The sequence below is a fragment of the Platichthys flesus genome, chromosome 14, assembly GCF_949316205.1.
Source record: "Platichthys flesus chromosome 14, fPlaFle2.1, whole genome shotgun sequence".
Taxonomy (NCBI): Eukaryota; Metazoa; Chordata; class Actinopteri; order Pleuronectiformes; family Pleuronectidae; genus Platichthys; species Platichthys flesus.
Window position 1 is genome coordinate 13522578 of NC_084958.1, and position 23910 is coordinate 13546487.

The 23910-nt window shown below is 42.7% G+C and overlaps 1 protein-coding gene across 2 annotated transcripts in view; it reads right to left on the minus strand.

Moving 5' to 3' along the window:
• LOC133969002 (glypican-5-like) overlaps window positions 1-21846 on the minus strand; it is a 92800-nt gene extending 70954 nt beyond the window's left edge. For both annotated transcript variants that reach the window (XM_062405305.1, XM_062405303.1), the window contains exons 1-2: window positions 21421-21846; window positions 13515-13676 (exon numbers count right to left, since the gene is read on the minus strand). In XM_062405305.1, the coding sequence (XP_062261289.1) occupies window positions 13515-13676; window positions 21421-21598 (340 nt within the window). In that variant the 5' untranslated portion in view covers window positions 21599-21846. The remainder of the gene's footprint in view (window positions 1-13514; window positions 13677-21420) is intronic.
• Between the last annotated feature and the right edge of the window lie 2064 nt (window positions 21847-23910).

Below are 23910 nucleotides of genomic sequence, written 5' to 3' on the forward strand. Positions count from 1 at the left end.
GCACGATACCACAGTGCAACGCACACACACACGCACACACACACGAAAATAGTTGAGTCATCAAATTCTTGTGTCATTTCCCGGTGAGCAAGTGAAGCTGTAAAGCAATCAATGATGTCAGTGCAGAGGCTGATTAGCACCGATGAAGTGCCACTTCTTCCTAAGCAAGGTTTTGTAACAGAGCAGAAAAGCTGAATGAGAGGAGACAGGTAAAGGCTTAGAAAAGAAATAACACTTTGAACTTGTCTCTCTTTGTTGGTTTGCAGGTTTTTGCACAAATTCCAGAACTGATTTCCATGAGTTTGCGTGGAGGGGAGGGGTGTGACCGAATGAAGAAACCATTCAATTTTGGAGGGGATCCGGATAGACGGGCGGACCCAGCATCTTTTTTTTTTTTACTTTCGTTAACATGGCAACACAGGGCGTCAGCTTTGGCGGCTGCATGTGCCCTCTGCACGCCCTTCTAGTCCAATTTGATTCTCTATGTACAAATTTCGAAATAACCCCAGCACATGAAAAATATGGTCGTTCCCGCTGATTACAACATGGGCTGGAACCTCTACTTTACAGCCAACTCATCCTCTTATCCCATTCTCTCCTGGACAACCCAACCACTTAATCTTATAAGCTTTTGTCCTGTTCTCCTTCTCTCCACACAGTCCCTCCAGCATGCAACTGTGTCGCACTGGATCTACATGCATGTGTGTTAGTTTGCATGTACGTGTCCTGGACACAGCGCTTCTCCTGGGATGTGATGTCACCCTAAAAGCATACCAGGACGCAAGGGGCTGAGGCAACTGTACAGAAATTGAGACAAGAGAAGGAGGGTGCCAACATACATAATCCAAAGATCACCATATACACACAGGCATGCATGCACACACGCGCACACGCACACGCACGCACACACAAGCAAACACTTGTATATCATACATACAACAGACATAAATGTAAGTTTGATCAAAGTTTTTTTAATATGTTTGCTTGATGTTAGAACATTTTCAATACATAAAAATGCATTTCCTGTAGAGAAGCCACTGTGTTTCAGCACAATTACCAAATGAGTGTACGTGTGCGTGTGTGTGCGTGTGTGTATGCCTGTGTGTGTCCAGCCCCTCCCTGCTCACAGACAGAAGGATAACAACAGTCATGTCCTCCCCAACAGCTGCACTAATATGACCGCTGTCTGTGACACACAGGGACTCCCCAATGGTCTGTAAAAGGCACCGGTCATTTGTTATACTCCAGAAAACACTATCGTCATGATCAGCGCAGCTCCCGCTCATAAAACATTTAAATATGTCGCCTATTAAACAGGGTTTGAGGAGAGTGATGTGTGGGACTGAAATAAAGAGGACAGACGTGACATTTAATGGTCTGGTAGGGATTATTACTCTCCAGACATATTCAGCTAATGACAGACCAACAAGAGCAAAGAAATGACAAACCAAAATAGAAATGGTTCCAGTTCTAATCCTGGGGGGGGGGGGGGGGGCTGCAGAGCTGGTACCAGTGTGAGGCCGGCCTGCTCACCTTCCAGTCAGGCTGCAAGGCTCAATAGCAACAGGACGTTCAACACACAAGAAGTATCCACAGGCTCGGGTTACGCTGCATTACATAATGTTTTTATAAAATGATCATGCTCGCAAGCTTTATTTTCAGTTAGGTGTGGTAAGAACAAAAACAAAACTCATCTCCTCCACATATAAAGGTATGTACGTGGAGGAATCAATCAAGGGTTCTCAATGATATTCCAATTTTAAAATCCAGTCTTCAGAGGGCCATGACTGGATGCACGTCTCGCTGAGGGTTTGTGACAGGCTCATTAAATCCTGAAGACGTTCTGTACTTGTTAAAAAGGCCTATTTTTTCATTTGCCAAGAGTGTGACACAGGGAGAGCATGAAAGAGGGGAAAAAAGGAAGAGCGAGTGGGAGGTTGCCAGGGAAAAAAATGGAATAAAAAAAAAAAGAGAGAGTGAACTTTAAAACAAGGAAAAACAACTACTGTACAAGTGGACTCCACCTTGTGAACATGCTCGGACATCTGGATTCATTTGGCCCCTGGGTCCGGAGCACTTCCCTGTCTCTCCATGGCTGTCGGTTCAAACATGTCCTTCCCTCAACGAGGACAAGAATCCATCTTTCTTCCTCTCCACTTGTCCTCTGACAAACACGAAAGTGGATTGCATGATTCATTTATTTTCTGCATCTGTTCATTTCTGTCTTCTATCGAGTACTCTCCCACGATTTCTCATCCTGTGATAAATCGAGGGGAATCGTTGTGGGTTTCCCTGCACTTTCCAGTACTGGGAAACAGGTTAAAAACAAAACTAAACTAAACAAAACAAGAAACCAAAGACAGAGAGCTTTTTACGTCCCAACTACCACTGCATGAGAGTCAGCTGGGGTTGACTGCTCCGTGTGACCACTGTCTCTGAATCTGGATTTGACCACACTCCACTCAGACACACTGTTGTGGGTGGCTATCATTACCATGTCCCAGTTCCCCATCAGCATGCCTCTTGGGAAAAGAAGTCTGGCTGGACCGAAGCCATTGCGCGTGAAGCAATTATGTCTAATTTGCAAGGAAGTTCTCCAAACACTGACTTTTAAAACACATAATTGTGACGCTAACTATACAGAAACAAATGAACAGGTCTGCTTTGTCTGTAATTCGGTAATTTAGTATGCTCTCTGCTCGGAATAAACAAGGTATTCAATGGATCAAAAAGCAGTGGTGGTAATGCAGAGGAGGCGTTTGTCCTGCAATCAGTTGAATTCATGGCGCTGCAATGGGAAATTATACCATATCTTTCCATCAATGCGATGCCAAGGCCCCTTTCTGCGATCACAGGGTTTCAATCACACAGTTAGTTATTCCCACTTTACATTCTGCATGGCAACCCAGTGTTTAACCAGCACAATTAAATTCTCGCGTGTCACCATGGTGAAGCTGCCACAATAACTGAGTCAAAATAAGCACAGTGGAGCCTCTGTGATTTGAGTCGCATATGTAATGTTGCTTGACTTTGCTGCCGAGTGGTCTCTGATTTCTAAGCCACTTATACAGACGTGTGTGTTGTGCGTAAGTGTGTGTCTCTGTGTCTGTGTGTGTGTGTGTGTCTGGGTGTGTCTCTGTGTGTGTGTGTACGTGTAAGTGAGCAGTATTATCACAGTAAGTGAAGGTAACATAGGCAAAAGCATTAAAACTGGGTTGGCAATACTCAGCCCAAACAAGTGGTACCATACTGTCAAGGCAGGCTGGTATCTGTCTGACAGATGAGACAAAATAATTATACTGTGTTACTATTACTATCAGCTCTAGAGGCAACCTAGTTGTTGATGTGATCTTAATTTAATTGTTTTATTAATATTATTATTAAAAAAGCACTTAAAATGTCTGACTTTGGTGGCTCCTAGTGGTAGAATCCAGACAGACACTGCCATGCATGCCACACAGCCACAGAACCTTGGTGGACATAAGAACAGACGCAAGACAGTGAAGCTGAGCCTCAAAAGAAACATCATAAATCGTAGTGAAAGCATTTCATCCAGAGGAGAGAGTCAACCTAACTTTACAACCAAGTCAGAATGCAGAATTTGAAAAAAAGTCCAATAGAGTATCACCCAGAACCAGCTTTTCTTATATATGAGACTCAAACAAACAGAAACTTAAAATTGTTCGTTTTCACATGATAGTGGAATTTCACCTTTCCTTTAAAATAAAATCCCTATGAAATGAAAAATGCACATTCCCTCTTTTACTCCTCTGTTGCTGTGTTGCCTTGTGTGTCATGTAAAACAGCAGATATGTCAAAAAACAATTTCACAGTATGTTTACATCAAAATTCTCCTGTTCCTGTTATACAGTTTAAACTGTTAAATGACTAATCGGTCACCGTCAGTGGTTCTGTTGAAGCTCTGACATCATGAGCTTTCAGGTTGATCAGCTACTTTCTCATAAGTCTGTCAGTGAAAAAAAAGGGAAACTTTAAACTGTGTGACCCAAGAACTTCCCCCCATCCTACATCAGTGGTGTAGCCCAGAGTTAAATATACAAATGCATTTAAATATTTGTCATAAGCGAGACTGCATATTTTAAGTGAGTGCAAGCATGAGTCAGTGTATTGTATGTCTGTATTTTTAAGTATGTACATATGTGCCTATAGAAGTGTGTGTAAGTGTGTGTGCATGTGTGTGTGTGTGCGTGTGTGTGCGTGAGTGTGCGTGTGTGGGTTTGTGTGTGTGTCTGTGTGTGTGCGTGTGTGTGCGTGTGTGTGGGTTGAATGTGCTCTGAGATGCCGTAATATTGTGATAATGAGGTAGGAGACACTGTTCTCATACCATGGAGCTGTGGGCCATTCCTATCTTGGCCATCAGTCCCGACCAGACCTGGCCAACCATCTTCTCAGCAAAGAATTTTAATCCCACCGTAGGCTAGGGTTTCAGGCAGGTCACCACAAAGATATGTGACATAGTGACACGTGTGTAGATTACATATCCTTGTTTTAATTAGTACTGTACATAGGCCCATCTCCCACACAGCACTAGTCATCTTAAGTTACAGAGGAGAGCTGCAATGTCATACACTCTCACAGCCTCTAACCTTTCAGCAGACAGTTTAACGGTAATAAACTATTAATAAGTCAATTATTCAATCTGATTATTTGTCGTACTCAAAAATCATGCTTCTAAAGTGGGAGCATGACTCATCTCTCGGACAAATTTGACCTGCAAGAACTAGGGAGCTGCAGACAAACTCCACAATCCACTTAGAAAACCTGTCTGTAGGGTTGTGAACCAGCTAACCCAAGCCCCAAATCCTAATTTGCTTGTCTTTTCCGATCATGGGGCTAACAGGTGGGACGATTAGCTTGAGAGGGAGCACAGGAGGAGTTTGAGGATGAGGAGGAGAGGGGCTTAGAAAGCTCCTCATCTCTCCATCAGTGTCCCCGGTAATTAAAAAGGCAGCCCAGGCCATATCAAAACTCTGAAACATAAACAATTCCACGGATGCCAGGGGCATTCGACGTGCACTGGGCAGTAATGGAGTGGGGATGGGTGGCGAAGGGAGTTGGCGGGGGGGATCGCAGCTCGGGCCAAAGTGGAGGAAACATGATCGAAGGCAGAGGAACGAGCAGACGAGAGAGGGACAGGGACAGAGGAAACTGAGCGGGGGTAGTGGGTGAGGGGCTGAGGGGGAGAGCAGGGGAGGGAGTGAGGGAAGGCTGTTCAAATGGCTGTAACCATAAAGGGGAGACGTGGAGGGCCAGCCTGGGGGCAGGCTGTTGACAGGCTGATGGACAGCACCTCTGGTCCTAAGCATTAACGGGGCCACAGGTCTATGGTCTGTACACACCGACCCCTTTCACTTGTGTTTATTGGTACATAAATCACGTGTTACTTTTGATAAGGTGCAGTCCTGGTGTGTGTCATACATTCAAAAACATCCATTGGTAACTACACGAAGCTGCGATCCAATGTATGTCAGAGGCACAGGAATGACTTCTGACTCACAAGAAGTGTTCCACCAATGACAGCCAGTGCAGCTCTGGCTGAGACCAGGTTTATCTGTGTCTGTCTGGCCGCTGATGCAGTTTGTTTCTATGGAGAACAAATACAGAAATTCATTGTCCCAGCTGCTATTAGCCTTTTCGGAAATTGTTATTTAAATATAATGAGATCCCCTTGTGTCTTTTAAAGCTTGGAGTTTTAAATTGTATTTATTGTCCATGTCCATTTATTGTCCAAGTGAGAGTTTTGTGTGGCTGTGCTCTGTGTGGATACTGCTGCTTCTACTAGATTTACTAGATCTACTAGATACTAGACTTCTAAATTGATCAACAGTTTTATTGAAATACTTCATCCCCAGACCATGGTGATTAATAAAAGCTGATTGCTGCATGCACGTCCAAAAAAAGAACAAGACAGAAATAATTAGGAAAAGTAAATTCTGTGCTAAAGCAAATCAGCTGCCATTAACTTTGTACTCTGCAGACAAAAACATCAACTTCATCTGAATGACCGGAGGCACTTTCTCCAAAACCTGGCTTCACTGATGACAGTGTAGCTTTGTGATAAACAAAACAGCCTTGTCAAACTAGTACCCTATAATATTAAGTAGAACCTGATGAGGACAAGGAGACGGCTCAGAGAAAAGGGACTGGACTCCAGATTTTCACTGAAGGAGGAAAGGAAACATTAAAGCTAACAAAAGATTAACACAGAACAGGCCCTGAAACGCACTCTCAGGTGTGAAAGGAATCCAGGATGAAAGGGAGCTCTGATGAAGAATTTTCCACTTTTCTTAGCAAGTGTGGGCCCTGTTTTCATTTTTCAGCTTCAGCATAGAGAGGGCCAGTTGTATATTGCTTCAATTATGGGTCAAAAAGGCTCTTTGATGCGGCCTAAGCCTTGAAGCTTATGCCATTAAAAACCACACAAAAAAACGTCTGTCTGATGAGTGGTGTGAGTTAAATCAAATGAAAACACTAGGTAATCGAGATAAATGTATACAAACATTTGTGAAGGACATATTCCAACATAATATTTTGATTTGTAATGTAACTTGTAACTTTGGTGCTACTGTGTTGTTTGAATTCATTATCCTCTTTTCTATCTATATTCTATGTAGTTTCTCTGGGTCAGCGATTGACTCTGCTCTATATGGAGGTAATGGTGTTTGATCTAGTGAGCGGACCACATGGACTTATAACACTGCGACACAAGCCAGTACACAGTCAGATTTACCTTTAGCCTGAGCGTTCCCTCAGGTTCGGCTTTTAACTCTGTTGCAAATCAAAGCCGAAACACCTGATGACGCGAAAGGGCAAAACTGAAGATTATTAGTTTCATTATAACAACCAGTCTGACAGAGCTGAGACATGATGGTTACACAACTGTTCCTGGTCTATCTGTCCTCTCTCTCCTCCCCTCCCCTTCTCTCCCTCTATTCTCTCCCTTCTTTTACTACCACCTCTCCTCTCCTCCTCCCCATATTCTACGCTCACCCCAACCGGTGGAGGCAGATGGCCGCCTGCCCACACTGTGTCTGGTTCTGCAAGAGGTTTCTTCAAGTTAATGTCAATTATTCCAAGGTAATAAGGTAATATGTTAAAGTTGTGTTAAGGAACTTTTTTTGCCATTTATTTTGTGAAGCACTGTACAACCTAATGTTTAGATGAGTGCTGTAGAACTAAAGTTATTATAATTGTTACTACTGAAACTGATTGAGGTATTCAAAATGTGCCAGTGGTGGTGGAGCAGATCCATGCACACCCTCTAATCAGTTTGGCAGACAATACAGCAAATAGAGTCACGGACCAAAATAACAGGACAAGGCTGCGTCTGGTCGGATGAACATTCTGCACAACCGTTTATTTCCTTCATTGGACCTCCTCCTCTGGAATACAACAGATTGAAAGACTGGAGGATTAGTGAATGAAGTCTTCCGCGGGGACTCCTTAATGGTGTGCGAGGAGCCGCAGAGGCGAGAAGGAGAGCACCGTCCAACACAGGGCGTAATGAAAGGAAAGTGAGTTGACATGAATGGAGGAGGGACAAAGTGAGCTGGTAGCGAGAGCTGGGAGGAACACAGCCAATTCTGAGCGACTTTGAGCTGAGGCAACAGTGTGAGTCACAACAGGGAGACGTGTACATCAGACGTGCTTCCACTTATGCATTAAAAGCACATATTAGGCACACACCCTGATCTCCCACAGGCATCAAGAAGCAGCGCTCTTTCACAGGCATTGTAAGTCTATTTGTAATGTCCTACTCCTTTCCCTCTCATGCTAGGTCTAGCCCATTTTCTTTTTCTTTCCCCCTGAATGACCTTATTTTGGCCAAAATCATTATATGTCCCTTCCTTAAAATGAATAAAAGCTTGGGAATTTGTAGGTTGTTGGACATTTTCTGAAAAGAATTTTGACTGACAGCTGCTATATAATCACGTGTCCACACAGATATTTATCTCATCTCTCGCACACACACACCCACACATTTTATGGCTTTGGGATCAGCCTGCAAAGGACCGGTGCAGCAGAGTCAGACAGGACACAGGAAGAGGCCAGGCTGGACCAATCAGCAGCGCTAGAGTGCAAATCCCATCAGCCACCCAGACAGATTGTGTTCCAGAAAAGCTAAATTCTCTTGGACAGAGAGCAAGCCCCCGGAGATGCGACTTTGTCTGATTACCAAGAAACTTCCTGGACATCGGGCTTATTGTCATCACACGAGACGGATGAAGCTTAGTCTCCACCAGGAGTGTTTGTTGAGGCTATAGCTGAAAGGCAAAGCTAGACACAGTATTCGTAAAGTTGTGTCAAAACATTATTCCATGTTAGAGAAAATTGTGTTGGCGAGGAATTAATGATTTAATGCTATTGTGTCAAATTATGGATGCGGAGCCATGGCACGGCTTTAATCTACACAGAGCTTGTATTTGTGTCGGCACTAGATGTGATACTGGGAAGTATGGATGGTTGGTGAGGTGAACTGAGGCTGTTGGGGAGCAGAATAACAATGACAAAGAATAACAAAAGGAGATTTTTGGGGTGGAGAAAATAGTAGGGGAGAATTTCTGCGGCGAGCACATTTGGCAGCTGAGTTATCTTTGAGACACGAGAGTTCCCTGTAGAGCACATGCCAGCAAGCAAGCTGTTGGCATACTGCCTTCCGAGACCCAGCATGCTCTTGTTAAGCAACCACTGCTGACAAAGCATGGACCACAGACAGAGAGAGACACCCGGGAAGAGAGGGGATGAACGATGAGCAGCAGGGAGGTGTGATTCCACTGGTAAGGAACTTGTTGAATCTCTGCATGGCTGCATAGAAATGACAGAGCTGCATTGAAACACACCTGTGCACACTTTCACTGAAATTCAGCTTTCACCACGAGCCCTTCCTCCATGTCCACTTCTCTCTCCGCAGTTTCTAGGCCCGACTCCCTGCTTCTCTGACTTCTCACACTTCTCACACATCCATGCGGAGGTGAGAGGTGCAGATGAAAAGCAGAAGTAATTAGACAAGCTTGGAGTGTGACTTTATGGTTGCGAGAGGCTTTGAGCTTTTCCCCTCACTCCTCCCCTCGTTCCCTTTGTTCTCTCCTTGTTTTCCCCAGTGAGCCTGAGCGCTGCAAACTCTGAGGGAAAAGCATCCTGCCCACATGTGTCATGTCTACTCAGGAGAGTAGCAAGGCGTATCGTTAAAATACAGCCATGCTTAAGAAACACACTCACACACACTTTCTCTCACGATGTATTTGCTCGACTATTAGGTAGATAAACACGTTTCTCCTCCGCCCTGTATGATTAAATGGGACGTGTAGGGATGGATTCCGGATATCCTCCCTAATTTAAGCATGAGCTCATGGTGCAGAGCAATGTCATCCTGTGTCCAAGCATCAGCCTCTAGAGCAATAACACTGTCGGTCAAAACATCTGCAGAGGAAAATACATGCAGACATAAAGTGAGAGGGAAAAAAATGATGTGAGAAAGCAAAGGCAAAGAAGATCACAGGCTAAATGAGTAAGACAACTTCCCAGACAAATGCAGAGAGATCGCATTATAGATAGAGGGGCCTGTCTGATGGAGGAGCGAAGATAGGACCCCAGCCATGATTCATCAGTGCAATCACTTTCACACACATGCCGAGACATGCTTACACAAATTGGAGACACGTACTAATCATCACTATTTAATAAATGTACTGTTGCTTTTATGGCGACTTTTCTGTGACCCACCCAAGATGATCCTGAGAGTCAAAGTGAAGAAGGCAAGGCATTTTCAACAGTTTAATTTGATGTGTATTCTGAACAGCAATGCTTTAGGCTGGATATCCTTGTGAGTCTCTGCCTTGAGGGGAAATGTAAAAACACTGGAGGGTTGGGGCACGAACAACAACAGGCATGATCTGGGAGGCTGCAAATTCCCAAGGGTCAGAAAGAGGCAATCGGTTGTAGCTGCGAGAGACAAGGGAGACAGGGAGTCACAGGGGACGATGCACCATCAAGGTACATAGTCTGTGAGGCCTATTTGTTGGTCTTGCTTAACCGAAGGACTTCTCTGATCCCTCTCTTTCTGCAGCCTGACATTAACAGCAAACACCCTCAAGTGTCCCTTTGCCACAGGCTGTAGTAATGGCTCATGAACTTGCTGTCTCTCAGGACAGGGGGGGCTCTAGAGAGTTCTCACATGATGAGACAAGGACCAGCTCATTATATCACCTCAGCAAATAAAAGCACAGCCCCTGCCTAGGCCTCTTTCTCTATCTTTCGCACTTTCTCTCTTGTGTGATCCTCGTCCCTTCATTGAAGGACACCATTACTTTTAAATGCAAGGCACTTTCACTTGATAGAGTGCCATCCAGGGCAGGAGAATACATTTCCCTGAAAAGCATTTGTCAACGCTTGTGAGGACAACTTGAGCCTCGAGTTGGTCACGGTGACTTACAAGGGTGGTAAATACTGTGCATGCTCACATGTCCTTGGTACACATATACAACCATCAAGATGTACATGTACTAAACACTAAAATGCCAGCATTACAGACACATGAACACATACACCCCCCCCCCCACACACACACACACACACACTTAACTAACCCACACAAACACAGATGTCATGGCCTTTTGCCGTGGCCAACGTCCCGTCATATCAGTGACACTGGTAATCAAAAGTGTCAGCATTTTCTTGACATCTGCTTCCCAGTAGTGTGACCATATACCCAGATAATTTCCCCCTTGCTCATCATCTCCACCTGTCTGCCACACAAACACACACACGCACACACACACACACATGCACACATTCACATCTGATCGCCTGTGCAACAATTTGCCAATCCAAGCGACGGCTACATAGTGGGACGAATAAGTAAGCTTTGTGTAACTGATTTAAGTGCTTCCTCTAACTTGATGATTCTAACTTTTAACAGAGTAAATAGAAAAAGAAAAAAAAACATAAACACATAGTGGTCAATTGATCTTTTAACCTCTCTCTCAGATTGCACCAGTTCTGATTGGCTATAGCAGTCTGACTTGATGGCAGCTCTAAGCTGGCCAAACTTAGCCTGGTCCAGCTTAGACTGGGTTCTGTTGTTGACACCTACCGACCATTATGCCCCAACACTCATTACCTACCAACAATGGCATGGATTAGGATAGTCTGTGTCTGTGTGCTGGTGGTGAGAGAAGGGACCAGAGGGGTTGGCCTGGATGGACTCCGAGAGTATATTTGGGAAAGGTTGAATGGTAGAAGAGGATACTGAGCAGGAAGGAGGTTGTTACGTAAAGGAACCTGCCTGCAGGGTTTTAGAGTGTGACAGAAGAGGATTTTTGGAGAATCTCAAAGACTAATTGGTTCAGTTTTCCTAGAAAGCTTTGGTATTACGGTATAAATTTGACCCTTTTAATTTGTATTAATAGTGTTAGAAACATTGGCAAAAAAGACCATGCATTCATAAATGCAGACTGTGTATATGGGGGTCCTACTCATGACAACTCCCACTCATGACAAAGCACATCAAGGCCTTAAGGGTTGTCAAAACAGAGGAAAGCCAAAGAAAACAAACACATGCAGCATAAAGTTCTGGGGATGTGCTTCTGGCTAAACCTTTGTAATAAGAACAGTGATTTTGAGTTACAACAATAAAAGCCACATAGCATAAGAAAACCCACACACACACAATCCTGTAAAATTTGCCATACGGCCACACAATGAAGGAATTATCCAACAAAAAATGCAGATTAACAGCAAAAGACAAGTTCCTTGGTGGTGAACTGCATGTGGTGCAATTAGATGGATACAATATAAACCATAAGGAGCAGGAGAAGAGAGCTACCTACAAACAATTCCCCAACATCCAGTGTGTGAATAACAGTACCAATAGTAACAGCCAAAATCATATTCTCATTACTTCATGTGGTATGAGCCACTTGCTACTTCACATTCCACCCAAGGCACTCAGACAGCACAGAGACTGTCCTTAGATGGCCTTGCAAATTGAGGGCTAATGACATCATCTTTTTTCAGCACCACCATAGCCCAGTTTCTATTGTTATTCCATTGTTATTTTCCATCTTGACCTTTTCTAGATATGTGGAACACCTGATCTTCATTCTCCAGACACGCTCAGACATGAGGTCAGGAGGGAAAGATCCTAATAATGATGCAAAGAACGAATACCAGAAGCACTGTTCAAACACTATACTTATATTCACGTAACCCGCTTGTGAAACAGCTGTAAGATCGACTTCTCTCCCGTACCATGTCTACATAGTTTTGAAGGAACTGAAATGTCACGTGTCATTTCTACTGTACCACATGAACATTTTGACATTTATATATCCTGTCATTATGCCATTTACAAGTTATCTATGACTATATTCATTTACAAGACAAGAGGGTCTGAAGTTACTTAATTTTCCATTTTTTTCTATCACACCATGTTTTTACATATGATGAGACTTTTTCATATTGGGCTGCCAGTCCAGTAGTGAGCTTACATCCATCATAACATAAAACTTGGCCGACATAGCATCCAATCTGCCTGTTGTCTTGTAGAGCTAATTGCAGTGTACTGGTATTCCTGTGACACTAAAACCATCCAAAGCATGTTTCCAACCCTGTGGGATTTTGTTGGAGGTTCTGGGAAGGAAAAACATGGTCTGTTTCGGAAATATTTTAATTTGAAAGACACTGCAATTACAATAGGAAGAGGGAGGACAAGCTTGGGCGACTAGTCAATTGCTTGATTCGGTTGGGTGTAGCACTTCTTTGGCAGGCGAGACCTTACCGAAACGAGCTTCATATGTACAGAGGAGCGTTGTTTTTTCCGGAACGCAGACATCCGAACTGACCAGACTATTGCAATTAAAAAAAGAAGTATATCCCAAATAAATACCAAACCTTGCACCGATTGTTTGACCCTGCAGGAATACAGTATATTTTTTCAACGGTTCCAATAATTGCTCTGCTGTCTTGAGAACATAATGACAAAGCAGACCATCTTTCACCAAACACCAGCGGCTGAAAACGGCCTCTATGCCCTCTTTTCCTGTCTACCCTCAGCAATCCCTCTCCACAGTTCTGCTGCTGCCAAACCCACAGAAGAAGGGAGGGGGAGTAAATGCATGCCCATTTTGTGAGTTGCACACTTGTCTGCCCACCAGCTACCGTGACCCTAGAGAACTAAAACCTTTTTGACCAAAATACTGGACAAATAAATATGCCTTGCAAGCTAGAAAGTAAACACTACGTTTTTGTTTGTTTTTTTTGTTTTTACTGCTACTGAAGTACAGGGTATGAGATCAGTTTCAAGTGAGCAAGGAGCTGGGTCAAGTCAGGATCCTGTGGTGTCGCTCCCATGCAGTGGTAGATACAGTAAACACCAGATAACTAAGAGACAAACCATGGAATCCCAACATCCCTTTCCGCTCCATCAATAACCACCCAGTAGTTGAGGCCAGGCCCATCAAACCCCAACTTGGCCCCTTTGTGCTGGCTCTTACCCTGGAAAGCATCTGAGTGGCCGGAGATGAGATGTTCGAGCTCATAGCTGTAGGAGTGAATGTTGTGAAGGGTTTCCCGTTTTACAGCAAACTGGTAGCTCTCCTCCATTTTCCGGGTGCAGCACGATGGACCCTGGTGCTTGCAAATCAACAGATCCACATCTAGAAAAGCAGACAGAGACACATATTTAGTCAATTCAATTACATATATTTAATAGTTGCCAACAGTCTTTTTTGTTAAGTCATTGATAACACATAAAACATATCACATGCAGGAAATAGAAGTGAAATACATCATATATAAATATATGCAAACAAACATATATGTGTGTGTGTGTTTATATTAATATATAGACAGGCAGGCCATAACTCAATTGGGAGACACAAGAGGCTCCATGGGAGGGTGAGAAAGTAGACCAAGACTTCATCCACTTTTCCACCTATAAATACTGTCTGTGCTATTTATATTTATAAATATCTTCTTGCTCAGACAATTGTACACATGTCGTCAAAACAGTTATTTCTACAAGCATTTACACTCCATGTTGCCTGAAAAGACACAATAACATCCATACACTTATTTTGAAATGTGAAAATTAAAAACTTGCTTATCTTAACACGTGCATTTTCACCCACACACACCCGCAGCAATTTGTGTGAAATCATCTCCTCTCATTAGCAATACCACAGCGGCCTCATAACAACCACATGAAGGCAGTGACCTAACTGCAAATACTATGATCCAAAGAACATCTCAATCAGGCACAATTACATCAGCTGAATCAGAGTCCAGCCGGTCCTGCCTGCCTCCCACCATCACCGCATATAGAAACACTGTCACGACATCACAGAGACTGGTCGCAATTAGCGTGAGCTATTAAAACTGTCCTTTCCACATATTTCCTTGCACAAATTGACATGTGCAGGGGCATTTCCACAATGCAGAGGTCTGATATGATAACTCATTTTACAGGGGGAAGGGCTGAATGGGGTGGTTGGAGGCAGGTGTTGTAACCAGAGCCTGAAGCATGGCCTTAGGACAGACTGCAAGACCAGTGCCTCACCGTCCAAATCCCTCCATGAAACACAATAGGGTTGCATTCTCAATCCCCCTTTCCCTTTCTGCCTCCTCTCTCCCATTTGCCTGGCATATCCTACTGAGGCCTGGGTGTCTCTTAATTACCCAGCGAGGCTCCATTTGTTCCCATCCCAGAGCCAGAGGAGTGAGTCATAACTGGCTGTCCTGCCCCTTCCAGCTCATTACATCTATCTCCGTTAACAGTCCGGTCTTTTTATCTACAACTTTTCAGCTGAGTCCTATACTAAACTTTTTCTACAATGCAACACTTTAGTTTTGAGTTTTACTTTGCTGCATTCTAACATACAATTTTTTTGAATTACTGCAGTATGGGACTCACAAATTTATTTCATCATACAAACTAGGGATATTTTACAGATTTAAACATACATTTAACAAGGACACTTAAATCAGGGGGCACTTTAGGGACATTATCCAATCTAAGACCGATCAGTAAGGAAAGAAACAAAAATGTGTTTGTGAGTTCTGATTTTATTGTTTTGGTCCAGGTAATCAAGACACCTGAATATTGCCTGCAGTCTCCCTCAACCTTTAGAATGTATCAAGCAATACTGGGCATTACCACTGCTTTTTAATGGGTAAGTTTAAATATGCAGTTCTGCCTATAACATATACTGGTTGTCTGCAATAACTACCCATAAAATCCATTTCTGAGCTACTGTATGTCAAAATAACAAAGCATAATATGACGTCACAGGTGGGACCTCATCATTGTGGAGATTAAACAGGCTGATTTATTGAATATTTTACCCAAGAAAACAAGTTCAGTCTGTTAAGTTTTGATCTTAATATGAAACTCAAGTCGATATTGTAGTGCCATTTCTTACGATAAACAATTCTAGTTTGGTTTTAGGGTTTTCCTATCTCCATATTTGGAGACTGTCCTCTCTCCTCTCCTGCCCCTGACCCCGTTCACTTCACTGGCAGGCTCGTTCCCTCCTTTGTGTTTGTGTGTTATCTGTGATATGAAACTAATATCCAGGGACTCACAGTGGAATCCAGCCTAGCTAACCGTCCCTTGCGAGTAGCTGCATGGAGTAAGTGATACTCAGAAATACTTTGGCTGTTAAAGCCACCACAGCAGTCAGGACAGTCTGACTGTGTCACGAACATACCAGGCCACCTTCTCCAATCATTAGAAGCCATGTCACTGCTTGTCTGGCCAACAGCAAAGGAACTGATGAATCTGTTCTCTGTGTCTTTTATAATAATTTACATATGTGATATTAAAATCTGTTTCTCAGTGGCTTCTTCCTTTAGGGTCAAATTAAATATGCGTTAAGGACTCATGGAAGCATTCTACCAAAGATCACTCTGAGTCCTTTAAGTTTAGGACATATAGTCACTATTAATATCTGGCTGCCTTCCCTCGAGTAATGTCCATTGTTCAACTATACCCCCATTGTATACAACAACCACACCACAAGTATAAAAGACATTGACATCTCAATCAACTTTTTTAGTCTATATTCTTTAATCAAATGAAAGCATTGGATGTAATGGTAGTTTTAAAAGTCAGTGTAATGTCAACACAAAACTAAAAATCAACAAATTAAACAAATTTGCATTGTTTTTCACCAAAATTTGAGCATCATGGCCATTTTTCTACATGATTCCTCATAAAAAATTACTGACACTCTTTCAAGTCACTTGATGACCGTTACACTCAAACAACCATATCTGTCATTTTTGGTAAGATGATTGTAATATTTCTGACTTGACTACAAGGACATCAACATGTCATTTTTGAATTGTTCATGCAAAGGTTTGACTTTATTTGGGCTTGATGCCATCAGATTTAACTCTTCTCTTTGCAACTCTTCTATAAACCTGTAAGTGGTGAAGCACTTAGGTCTTTGTATGAACCATTTCTCCAGCCTCAACCATGTGTGTACCTCACAGCAGCTTGTTGGGTTCCCCCACAGGCGACTTCTCTGTCATACTTTCTAATTAATTTCCTTCTCTTTAGTTTGGTCTGTCTGTGCTTTGAGCTCTTAGAGATTGTCTGCCAACCCTTCCAAAAGAGGAATTTTCAGAAACCGCCAAAATGCTTCTTCAATCATGAGATTGTGAGGAAATAAATTGAACTGACAAGTTCAAGGTTCAATCCAGCAAGTTGTGGCTTTAATGGACATTTATGGAATATGAGGAAAAAGGTGTATTGGACTGCAGTATGATATACAGCATTTGCTATGGTCCTTTTGTTTAGCAAATTTCAAATTTCTCATGAATTGTAAATGCTATTGTGTCTAGTCTTCTAATTCCACTCTCTAAATTGCGGAATATATACCCATTACCACAAATTCCAACAGACCAAGAAGATTGAACTCTACTTGTTATTTTGTAATTAGTGCCCCTATGTATGCCAGTCATCCTGCCAGGTTAAAGCTGAAACACTTTGCTCTCAAGAGTAGATGTCAACTCTGAATCCTAATTCCCTTAAAATACCTCTGCAGTATTTGCCATATTAAAGCATATTGACTGTGTTTATGACTAGGAGGGTTGCGGTTCCCTGATGCGGCTGTTTTTGCTGTTTTGATATTTTTCTGAGAAACTAAGTAATTAATGCATTTACCCTTCTCCTGCCTCAGGAAGCCAGTTCCTTTGAAGCGCTGTGATCCACTGAACATACAGGATATTTACTCTCTACAGATCTGCTGTGCTATGGATGGACAACATTGAATGAAAACACAGCTCAAAGGGTCTTTGCTGCGTGTTGGCCTTTTTGGGCAACCTTAAAACCTTAACGGAATGTTTAGCTTCCCCAGACCCAGGAGCAGAGTGATCGGCACGGAGTCAAAAGCCAGACCACAAGGCAGGTGCTGGTCAGACAGATCTTAAAGAGAAAAGTGAGAGGCTAGATAGAAGATGCCCACCTGTCAAAGCAGCATTATATCAGACGGGTGCTCAACCACAATCTGGCAGAGCAATCATGTTACCATTTAAGATAAAGTATTCCAAACTCCTTCTCAGAGACCACATCTTCTCTAGTGGACTGTTTCTATTCCTAGCGCATTAGATGATTCATCTTTTCTAGATGCTTGAATCATTGGAGTGTGAGAGGATAGACTTGGCAGTCTGCTAAGCTCGTAAAATCGCATCTGCCTCGATCACAGTAGCAAACTAGAAAGGTAAGGTCGCACACAATCAACTTAAAGACAAGATAGACTTGCGGACTAAAATCCAATAAAACCTGTTGTGTGGAGACTCAGAGGGGAATCTCAATCCTCAGTTCGCCCTTACTGTATCATGTTACTTTAATCCATTGTGTCTTTTTTCAAATGGTTCCAGTTTTACAAAACTCACTCCAGAGGTTCACATGTGAATTTTGCATTAGATTGTAGTGGGTGTTTGAGAGATGGCCAGGAGAAGAAATCCCAGATGCTTAAATATTTTGAGTGTGTATGGAGTAGGTGTGTGCACCGTGTGTAAGGTATCTCAAGGACAAAGGCTAACATCAGGGACACAAAATAACCATCGCAAATCAAAGACACCGTTAAGCTTTGACAGCTTGCCAAGGTTCTTGACGCCACAACTGGTTAAGGATGTGGCGACACATGGTAACACACTCCCTTGGTATTAACACATGACCCTGCCTGCCTTGTATAAAAGATATAAGACACTTTCTCTATCACTCCTTAATAGCTGTTAATGACTCAGTAAATAAAAGGATGGCAGTAAAGCAATGAGATGAAGAAAAAGGGTTGTGTCTGTGGTAGGTATAATCAGATAAGCTGTGCTCAATCAGATCGTTTTTTAACTGAGCTGTTAAATGGGTTGATCATATCTGAGGATGTTATCCAATAAGCCAACTGTGGAGGTAGTGGGTCTGTGCACACAGCACTGTAAACAGTCTGCTATCTAAACGATCTATCTCCAGGGGGCTATTTCGGCACCCAGTGGTAATCTCAATATCGAGCGTTTGGCTGGGTACCACAGCTCCAAAGTGGTCGTAACTCTTCCAAATAATCACAGGATCAGCAAAATCACCTCGCTGATTATCTTGGTTCCCTTGATGCTGGATCTGGCATGGAGATAATGTCGCTCTTTCTAAATTGTGGCACTACGTGAAGCAAACATTAAACCAGTGCAAAGCAAAGTGTTTGGTATTTGATAATCTACTAAAAAGTTATAAAAGCTTAAGCACTTGACATTATAAGTTCCATGCCCCTTAGCCTGAGGGAGGGATCTAAACATGACACTGAGCAATTACAACATGAGTTCTCCTCAAAAAACACGAGATTAAGAATCTGCTGATAATCATAAGGGTCCAACTATTTGAAAACCAGATTTATTTAGAAAGAGATAATGCATAAAATATCTGTAATGTTAAAGTATAAATAGTTAAAATCATTGCCAACTGGCCTCATGAGTTCCCCGCTGCCACGCAGGGTTAGTGAGGAATCAGGTCACCAAACATGAATGAAACGCAGCACTGTATCCTAATACAAACATCAAACTCTGAAAAGGGCTGAAGGTTTGCCACTTCAAATTTCGAGACTTGCTTTTGTTGGCAATTGATCTGAGAGCTGAAGCAGAGTAGCATAATTGTGTACACACACACATGTATACACCAAATCTCCCGCTCCGACGCCCACTTCCATTGGTTGCTTTGATGACAAGATTCTGCCTGACCCAAGACAGCCTCTCTAGGACAAGCACAAATGAAAAACAAAATAAAATAGAGGCCCAAAATGTACTGGTGAATGTTTTATTAGCTGTGAAGGGAAAGCGCAGCAGGGAGGTGGCGGAGGGTAACTGCACAAATATGCACTTCACCAAACCTTTTGAACACACAAATTATGTACGTCAATTAATAGTTCAGAACCGAGGAGCCACAGTCCGCATCTGGATTATGTTCGCACAATTTTCAAAAACTGTTATAGGGGGGATGGTATGTCTCATGAATGGGAGGTTAAAGGTGGGGAGAGCAAATTCGTTAAAGGAAAAGACTGTCGTGTCTCATCTGCTTCTCTTTACTCTCTGTTAGCCAACATGCTCATTAACAGCTGCGATCGCAGACTGAGACACTCATATGTAGCTTCTGCCAACGCATTGCTGACTCGCTTGTCACGCAGACCTTGCTCCAGACTGCTGACATCCTCATAAGACCAAGGTCCCTCCGTTGTCTTTAAGAGCGGATTCTAAACTCCTGCTTGTAATGAACCTGACATCCTCTGTTGCTAGTAGTGACATCCTGCTAAACAAACATATCAAGTGGTTTGGATGCACCTCTAGGTATGTTTTCCACCCAGCCTTTGCTCTTCTCCTACCATGCAGATGCAGACTGGTGATACTCAAGCTGCCGCCGACCTGCATATGACACTCAGGATTGTGGTCTGTGGTGGTAAGGATAGTTGTACATTGCATATCTACTAGTATTTAGATATTCACAAGGAAAATCCCTCTTAGACAACACCAAGATCAAAAGCTTTCGCAATAAATGAAAATTACAAACCTCACTATTGAAAGATTTTAACGTGTGACTAAAAATATAATGATGTACACTAAGTAGCCTTGTTTGTTTAGTTCAAATACACTGTATATGTAAACTGAAATCCACAGAGAAGAAACATGACTATGAGTTAAAACTGAAGTGTCTTGCATGCAGAAAAACGTTCAAGCAAAGCTAGAATAGTTGAACCAAAGCCTAAAGCCGCTCAAAATGTGTTTTACCTCCAAAACAGATTTGGCAACAGTGTTTATCCTTATAACTTTTCCTCCGAGTGCAAAAAGAAACAACATACCACAAAACCTTCCAGCCATTTGAAGCTGCTTTCAAGCATCATTTTGACAAAAATCTGAGTAAAGACAGGGAAAATCTGGGGAGCCATGACGGCAGATTTGCCAAAAGACTCTGCCCTTCTGTGAGAGTCTCAATGATTGCAAAATGCTGCGGCCCAGAGTACATGTAGGAGGGCTTGCTGCCCCAAGTATCTAGAGACAGAGGGCCAAAAAAAGTTGGTGGTCAAATCAATCTGCAGATTGCAAATCAATCACTCCCCCAAATTCTAGACACGTACTGTAGCCTCTTTATCCACACAGATTAAACCATATGGGAGCCCTGAGTCACACCAGACTTGCTCTCCTTCTAAAACCCTGTCTCAGCGGCTTGTGAATGTGCTGGACCGCTTCACTGCCAAAAGAAATTTGCAAAATAATTGTTTAATCTCTCCAAACAGCCCACATATGATAAGCAGCTGGGTGGTATGTGAAGCTGCAAAGAGTGGAGAAAATCTACAGGCTCTGATGATTTAAACCCAACAGATCAGATGGGAGATGCACATTGGCTGATTTAAATTTGCGATATTACATACTCATTTATAGAGGCATGTTTTTGGGAGGAAAAAACAAATAAGAAACATAGAAAGACACACTTAACATACGATTATTTGATATACATATTTACACATTATAACCACTAACATTCCAATACACAACATCAGATGGATATGGTCAAAACTCTGTTGTCTTTTCACAAGAGAAACAAAGTGAAGACAGCAACGTCTGTTGTGTCGCTCTGACGTTCAGTTTCTTTCTACAGTCACATGAATGGATATGATTAATCTTCTAGGAGACCACGCACAGTGCGCACATATCCACATGCGCTTTGGGTAAGGAGAACTGAACGCACTGGATATTCATTAAAGTTCAGTCTGATAAAAAGAGGTAGTCATAAAGTTATTTAACACATTACTGGAACGTTTGCAAATGGTGAAAAGACAATGGGTGGAGGCTGGAGCAGTTCAAGCGAAGTGTTAAGCCTCTGCGTCTGAAGTGCGCCTCAGCCAAAACGCACGGTCTCACCTGTGCCAGGTGTCTCCGGGACGCGGTGCAGCGGCCCGACCTGCCGCAGCTGGAACGCGGTCCGCACTTCATGACAGCTGTACGCATCCACGTCGATCACGTTCACGGCAAATATGAGCGCAGACAAAATCCAAACGGATCCGCAAGAGTTCACGCGTGGGCACATTCCTCGGGACATTGCCGCATCTCCCACCAGGTAATCCGCGTGGATAGCCTCTACTGTAGCCTGGCTGCGAACTGCGGGACAGTGTGTTGAGTGTAGACGGCACTGGAGCACAATGAAGCGACGGTGAGTTTACGCATCTGCTTTCCGTCTGATTCTCACATTATTGGTTGGGATGAGAGTGTGAACGTCTCACTGGAGGTTTGGGGTCTTCTCTTGGACAAATGAACGGTGGTGTGGACCCGAGCCAGTCCGTCCCGCGCTCAACACTTTGCAGTGGTCGACTCACTGCGCGTCTGTCTCCAAAGCCCTGCGCGCACACCCCTCCCTCTCTGTTTACTTCAGCCCAGTGCCCAAACTACATCTCACTCTTAACATTTCAAATCTATACAAATGAACCATTTCTCCTGGCGTTATGAAACTACTGGAAACGCTTCTTTATATTTTTCACAAATAGAATTTGCAGAGTCCCTTTTATAAAAAGACTTAAACTCTGATAAACTAATTTCAGTCAAATTTCATTAAATCAAAGCCTTAACTTTACCTATGTTGTTATTTTTACTTGTGTCTGACACCCTCAAATTCCCATTAAAAAAAACTCCGGCAGATAGTCACTGCTGAGAGACAGAGACAATGTTTAAGAGTAACTGAGAATGTATTAATTATTAGTGACCGAGCACTCGTATAATCAGGATTTGGGATTATGATTAAAATAATAGGCCAATATATGTCTATCTCCCCTAGACACAAAAGAGAAAAATATTCCAACTGTGTATTTAATGGTGCTCCGCATACATTTTTTTTTGTAAATACTACCCTCTCCTGGTCAAACAGGAGTAGTACAGCAGCCATCAACTGACAACTGGTTAAGCACAGAATTGTTTTATCTACTTCTACAAATTTGCTGTTAAGTCACAGGTTGGGGCAAGTATAGGGCTTGGTGTAATAGGGCGGCAGGTTTGGTTCTGCTGTCCATTTCTCATGGCCCTTTGAACAAAACCAACGTTTCTTTGTTTTAACCTTAAGAGAGGAATCAACTGTTGAAGCTACTGAAAGTATTGTTAATCAATGATGAGAGGACTGTGTTCTCAATGCGATGCTATTCACATATGCAATACACTTGAACGCTTATATATGAACTTTAAGGGTCATCCTGACATAAGGCCTGTAATATATATTTATATTTCTGTGATACATAAATACATTTTATTAATTTGTTCTCACCTGTCCACAACAAATTGTCCCTAGGGGAAAGCAAAGATCAAGGCTGTCCCTTATGGACCGTATAACTCCACAATCTGTAAATAATATGCTATATAGTAAGGAGGTTGAGACATACCGGATTAGTCAGAGAGGGTTGTGACTGCCTTGTCGTTTAAGGTATATAAATTCTCAACTTTCTGCTGAAGTTGGTGGAGATTCAAAAGCTAAGCCAGGTTTTTTCCAGCAGGATCAGAGAGCTGAAGGTTTTTGCAGCCTTTTGGAACAAAGGAACAAAGCTTCCACAGTCCAATTAAAAGAACACATGTCTCAGGTGGAAATCCTGGTGTTGGATTTTTATTGAAAGAAAGAGACAAATTCCAGAAATAATATGATCTGTAATGTGTCTCACCTGGTATCCACATCTTCACCAAACTTTATATATATATCTTCAGTCATCCAAACTTCCACATCAGGCCAGTGCCAGAATCCCATTTTAGCTGGGGGCTAGAGCACCGAACAGAGTGAGACAGGGTGAGGCCCTATTGAAATTATATATAATTGTTCAGGCAAATGAATTGGCTCTTTGATGGCTTTAACATGCTCAAATTCGTACCAAAATTTGCAAAAAATTTGAAAGTGGTGAATGTGTACGTATTCTGGAGGAATTTTCAATGGGGGTGGCAAAATGTCTCAACGGTGCCCCCCCCCCCCGAGACCCCCGGAACGCGTTCACATTGACCGATCTCCACAAAAATCGATACACAGGTGTATCATGACCAGACAAACAAAAACGTTTAATTTGAAAAACGTACCAGGTAGCCTGCTATTTTGCATTTTAGTGCCCATTTTGGCCATATTCCACATTTCTACTTTGAGGTACTTGTACCAGGGCTTACATCAGATCAACTCCAAATTGAGATGAGTATCATCACAACATGCTGGAGATACAAACTAACCCAAAGATAGATTTTTCGTTGCACGGTGTGACCGTGGCGTGGCGTCAAAATTTGAATACACGCCATCAAAACACAATGTTCTGTATCTGGGACTTACACCGACCATGAATCGTTTGATGCTAAGCTCTTAACAACCACTCCACTCCATTTTGCATTGTCCTATCATCG